Source organism: Phalaenopsis equestris, unplaced genomic scaffold (assembly GCF_001263595.1).
Source record: "Phalaenopsis equestris unplaced genomic scaffold, ASM126359v1 Scaffold001162, whole genome shotgun sequence".
In the NCBI taxonomy this organism is placed as follows: domain Eukaryota; kingdom Viridiplantae; phylum Streptophyta; class Magnoliopsida; order Asparagales; family Orchidaceae; genus Phalaenopsis; species Phalaenopsis equestris.
Window position 1 is genome coordinate 137,446 of NW_018165601.1, and position 6,000 is coordinate 143,445.

A 6,000-nucleotide genomic window follows, 5' to 3' on the forward strand; every position below is an offset into this window, starting at 1 on the left:
AATATGACAAGCATTGAGGTAATGGTCTGTCATTTGAAGTTACCACCATCATCATCACTGCATCCAATCTTTCATGTTTCACAGCTGAAGTGGACTATCAGAGATCATACACCATCATCTTTACTACCTCTAACGCTGACAGAGAACATGTAGGTGATTTAGAACCTATAGCGGTCGAAAGAGTGCGCCGAGGAGTGACAGGAGAAAATGAGGTACTGATTAAGTGGAAAGATTGACAGATTATGAACCAACATGTGAGCCTTAAGAGAGTATCCAAAAGAAGTTTTTCATCATTCCACCTTGAGGAAAATGTGTTTTTTTGAAAGGGGAGTGTTGTTACACCTGTGCCTGCTAAGGATGACGAGAGAGCCGAAGAGAGCGGGAGAGGCGAGCCAGTCCAAGTTTGGTCAGTCTAGACTGACCAGACCCATCCAGCCCAGATGACAGCCAGGCAGAGCCGACCAACCTAGCATACAGAGGCGAGATACCAAGTGCAAAAGGGGAATCAAAAGGGCTTTTGAAGAGAGAGTATGAAAGGGATATTGGAGAGAATTTATGTGGGCTAATTGTCTAGAGTTGGTTTTTAAGTTTTGTTTAACTACAGTTTTTCTTTTATATTGGTGTTCCTAATAGCTTCTAGGATTGATTGAGAGACGATCTACCTCTCGAACAGTACATCAATGTTGTATTTTGTTTGCTTTCACTGATATTAGTAAAATCAACTCTCATTTAAGTTCCACAATCTCTCTACTGCAAGTAATTCATTGTTCGGTTTTAGATCGTATCATACTCCCAATCTTCTTCGCAAAAAAAAAATTGATAAAAATATTAATTAAAATTTACAATAAATTTGACTATGATGATGTCTATAACTTCAATTACATCAATTTTTATAATAACTTTTCAAAAACTTTTTGACTTGTGTTAGAAAATTATGTCGTGCTACATCCATCAACAAAGAATTCAAAATTGAAATCTTTTTCTTGTAGTTGTGATGGTATGACTTCATTATAATCCTCCACAAAAAATTCATCATCCATTGATACATTAAATTAATGAATCTTCATCATCCTTTAAATTTTTCTCCTTCAAATATTAATCTTTTAATCTATTATTATACAAAATGCAAGCCAAAAAAATAATCATTGAAGTAGTTAAATGATTTCTCCTCATGTTATGAACTTAGTGATACACTCCAATTCTTTCACACCCTTATGATGAACATGTAAAACCTAGTACTTTAATACCAAATCGTAACAGTCCTAGAATATCATCTCTAAAAAGAATCGTTCACTTAATTAATTTTAGAATATAAATAATTAGCATAATATAAAATTTTTGTGTAATCAAACCAATTATGTTAAATTATTTGAGAAATAGTTTGCTATCGTATCTTCGTCGGCTTGTTGTAAGCCAAATAATCCTTAATAATTTCTAAATTTTATCAGTTAAAGATTAACCTTTGCCATCTCAAAGGAGTTAGCAATCAATATATCCATATAATGGTACAAGCCAAATTTTTATTATTGGATTAGTTGACTTGTTCTTAACATATTAATATGAGAATTATACCCTACCTTTTTTTTTTGGAATTTTTTTTATCACTTGAAACAACAGAGAAATTTGAAATGAAGAACAAACCATGCAGCTAGTTGAGAATCACACCCTCATGGAAGCTCAATCTGTGCCAAACTTACAATAAAATCAATTATGCATTCAAACCACTAACAAGCTTTAGATACAAGAAATAAATTGAAGGAAAGAAGCCACCAAATGAAGACTCACTTATACAATAAGATTATCTCCCTTGAAAAAATTTAGGTCTCTCACGTGATTAAAAAGTGTGCTCATAGAAGTAGAAAGTAGCAAATCCAAATAGATCTTTATTCAGACATAAGAATAAATATTTTTACAAGCTAAAAAATCCTATGTAGTCCTTAAATTTTCCTAAAAATTAAGAAAAAAGGAAAAGCCCAGAGTTAACAAATTCTATTTGCAAGCATCTCACGATTCTTGTTGTAACCTAACAAGCATAACCACAACCCTGCAAAACCCCATTGATAATCCATGAAAATATTGCATTTAACAGGAGGCCTACTTAAGCCTATAAAAGAACAACCCCAAGAATCCTACTAGATTATGATAACCACAAAGACATTGTATCAATTTCACCGCCAAGCACTGGCTGAATACTTAACGCAAATTCTGCCACCAATAGAATGGAAACAGAAGTAAGCCATTGCAACAATAGGAGCTGATAAAAGAGAGTCGCTATACTCAACAACAAAAAGATAGTTGAAGAGTTCCACAGCAATGGTGCATCAAAACAAGTGATGAGAAGCTGCACCGATTGGCACTTCAAATAAATATTAATGCCCTCTCAACTCAACATTATGAGAATAATTTTAACACTGTAACTTACCGTATCATTTCGGAAATCATACTCCTCAAGCATAGGATAATTTAAGGCATTTGGCAAGCATCTTTGTTTTACGTTTTCCACCTGCAAAATTCAATGTTAGGAAAAAGCTAGAGTGGCCACAGATATGATGATTTCAAATGGCAGCACCAATCCTCTAGGAAGCCAAAATGCCACTTAATATTGAAGGAAGAAACTACCTGGGCAGGGTTAATCTCAAAAGAATGAGTTTCCTTTTCTTCTGCAGCAGCAGCTAAATCAGCTCCATCCAACAACCCATTATGAGTATCCATTTCTCCGGGAGTTTTACTTACTGAAAAGGCTTCACCAGATTGAAATTCCTTAAACAAGAAGAAATTGGGCATAATAAATTACAGTCAGAAAAGTTCTGCAAAGCAAAAGATGAAAAGATTAGATGAAAGAAACAAATAAATCCAATTTTTCATAGAGATTATGATATTTTAAAAAGGATGAACAAAGACCTATTCCTGAATATACACAAATAAAAAAAAATTCTAACTGTCTGAACAATAAGATAAAGTCGCACGAAACAATTAAAATACCTACTATAATGAATTAAGGAGCAATATTTTCAATTCTTTAAAAAAGCTATTTATTATCGTCAACAACATTTTTAGCTTTTACCCATTGTGAGCTTTATGAATACCAATGATGCAATAATTTTCTCAAGTAATCAACTCTACTCGGGGCATATCCATTTGCACAACTAGCAAAACGGCCGTAGGTCCAACCTTTTTTCTTATTGATACTTTATAATAAGTTTATCTACCATTCTTATTGTAACATCATTGACAGTCTTTTGTAAAAAACAAAATACATTGTGCATCTTTCACAACTCTATCATCAACAAGGGCTCCTCCCAACATCACAAACATAATATTTCCTCAATGTACTCTTTCAAGTTTCACCACACATCCACCAAAGCATTCTCACTTTTACCATGCAATCTTATTAACATCCTCAGTTTTCTACAGCCAACTTTCTACCAATGACTTTTTATCACCCAATACCAAAATTAATAAGAAAAAAAGTCTTCATGAAATTTCTTTATTGCATGCAACACTCCTAAGTCACTTCCCCATTCTAACCATCAATATAAATTATGAAAGTCATGCCGTCACTATTATCTCTATTCTCTTATACAATACTATCAAACCTAATTAGTAGTTGATCTTCCAGCAATAGTAATTGATAATCACCCAATAAAATTGTATATGAATTTGGCCTTCGTTTTCTAATTCTTAAGACCCTTCTTTTCTAATAATCTTCTCTATTGTTCTAACTCTACACTCATTTTAGTAGCCGTCTCACCTACTATAACTTTATCATGTGCAAATAGCAAATACCAAAATACTTTGATTCGCTTTTGTAAGCAACTTCATACCCAACAAGATTAAACAAATGGAATTACTGCTGAATTGAATGCTTTGGGCAAATATAAAAATCAATTAAATAATTAAACTAATAAATAGATCATATTGAATAAAAATATGCCATGATAGATGCAACCTGTACATTTCCAAAACGTCAGTTTCAAACTCAACATCCTTATCAATCCATCACCAAATTCCATGCAGAAAATAACAAATTTATCACAACCATTTATCCAGCACTATTCTTAAATGACACAAACAAAAAATGGCCACTACACATTAGTTGTAAGAAGGCGGAACGAGTGAAGTTCTCTTATGGTTAATAAATAGCTGCTAAATAAATAAATATAGATTTCAGATATGATGATTCAAGTAAACCAGATGATAAACAAATGAGGATACCTCTAAAGAAATTCTCGCTTTAGAGATAACATCATCCTTAAGCAGTGTCTTCAACACCTGCATTATGTATCACCTTTGATCATTTTCATCAAACAATTGAATGGCAGCCTGTAACCAGATGATGAAAATTACCTCAGGGAACTGTGACTCTATAAAATATCTATTCTTCTTAAGCACCAGTTTAACTTTTCCATAGTTTGCAGTGGAACCATGGATGAAATCAATCATCTCTTTAGGCAATTTAGTCTTAGACAACTTGTTAAGTACATTAATGATCGTTTCCGTCTCAAGCCCAACAGAGACGGCAGCATAGAGCGAATGGGGTGTGAGGTTGTACTCATGCATGGACTCTGGCCTGAAAACAAACCAGACAGGAAAGAAACAAACAAAGCAACCTAAACAGGGTGAAAAATAAAAAATAAAAACCGAACAGAGTCTAAAGAAAAACTCGTCAGTTAAAAAAATAAGAGCAGAAGGACCTGCAAACTGGTTCAGCAATTGCGATGAGAAAATCATAGGCCTGTTTGTACAGCGGCGAGAAGGTCTCGAGGAAGATGCGTCCATCAGCGCATGCCCACAGGGGCCGATTAGAGTGGTCTGGCTTCAGCTCAAGTTTAGTGAAATCCCTCTTGTTGGCCTCTTTCTCGCCTTAGCATGGACAAAACGAAGCATTCCGATTCAATCTTAGGAATAAGAGCGCGAGAAAGATAAAAATCAAAATTAACGGGTATGGAAGAAGGGATACGTTCACGGCTGTCCTCATCAAAGTCTTCTGTGAAGTCCAAATCAACGTCATCGACGAAATGGGCCGCCTGGATGAGAACAGAATCAGAAATACCAAAGAAGAGAATGTTAACGTCAAGCTCCGATTTTGATGTATTCAATCACCTTCGAGGATATTTTCAATTTCTTGCTCGGGCGCCTCCTGTCACCTGAGAGCCGATTTACAAAGAAATCAGGAGATGTCGACAAAGCAAAAGAATTGAGATATTGAGAAATCAGAGATGGGAAAGAGAGAGTGAAAATGGAGAGAGTTACCGTCGCCAGCCATTGGTTGATCGAATGAATTGGTTAATCAAAAGAAGTTATGAGAAAATGGAATTGAACTCGTTGCGGGAGAAGTGCCGGCCTGGCTTCGCTTTCTGAATCCTGAATGATTCCTAAACAATGGGGCAGTCCGGCAAGGGGCCTAGAGCAGGATTTAACCTCGATTTGAACTAAATCCTGTCACGGTCGGTTTGCACAAAATAAAGCTGTGGATCTCATAAATCCGGATTTTGGCCCGGTCTCAAGAAAAAAATATTTGCAAATGCTGTGATATCAGTTTGTAAATTCCAGGAGTTGAAGTTTCTCCTTACTTTTAATAATTTTCGTTTAATTTTGTAATAATTTTCGTTTCGTGTAAATAACGGTCGATGACGTTAATTTTGTAAATTCCAGGAGTTGAAGTTTCAGCATAATCTTCTAAATCTAGATTATTTTTTAATCGTCAATCTCTCTATTTATATTCAAACTTCTTTATTTCTTCTTCCATGAATAATAAATTATTCCTACTCTTCTGCCTGCAATTTGTTATTTAAAGTATAAGGGTTCACACGCTTCCAAAAGATTGTTTAAAAAAATGTTTTCAGGTTTTGAAACTTACTATTCTAGGGTTTTACCATAGAATCTCTGGTTCATCTCACACTTTTCTCTGTGGTATTCTAGAGAAAGTAAAGACTCAGCAAGACCCTCAAGGTCCTTAACAAATAACAGTCTGTCAGCGCTATTTTGGGTTGATTTATG

The 6,000-nt window shown here is 34.8% G+C and overlaps 1 protein-coding gene across 2 annotated transcripts in view; it reads right to left on the reverse strand.

Annotated features, from left to right (window-relative positions):
• The window catches only part of LOC110033387 (DNA repair helicase XPB1-like), a 28,786-nt gene extending 23,270 nt beyond the window's left edge, over positions 1-5,516 (reverse strand). The window contains exons 1-8 of one of the 2 annotated variants that reach the window (XM_020737348.1): positions 5,254-5,516; positions 5,104-5,147; positions 4,961-5,027; positions 4,695-4,863; positions 4,348-4,570; positions 4,216-4,272; positions 2,620-2,760; positions 2,423-2,503 (exon numbers count right to left, since the gene is read on the reverse strand). In XM_020737348.1, the coding sequence (XP_020593007.1) occupies positions 2,423-2,503; positions 2,620-2,760; positions 4,216-4,272; positions 4,348-4,570; positions 4,695-4,863; positions 4,961-5,027; positions 5,104-5,147; positions 5,254-5,266 (795 nt within the window). In that variant the 5' untranslated portion in view covers positions 5,267-5,516. The remainder of the gene's footprint in view (positions 1-2,422; positions 2,504-2,619; positions 2,761-4,215; positions 4,273-4,347; positions 4,571-4,694; positions 4,864-4,960; positions 5,028-5,103; positions 5,148-5,253) is intronic. The other variant, XM_020737347.1, reaches the window with a different exon arrangement.
• Between the last annotated feature and the right edge of the window lie 484 nt (positions 5,517-6,000).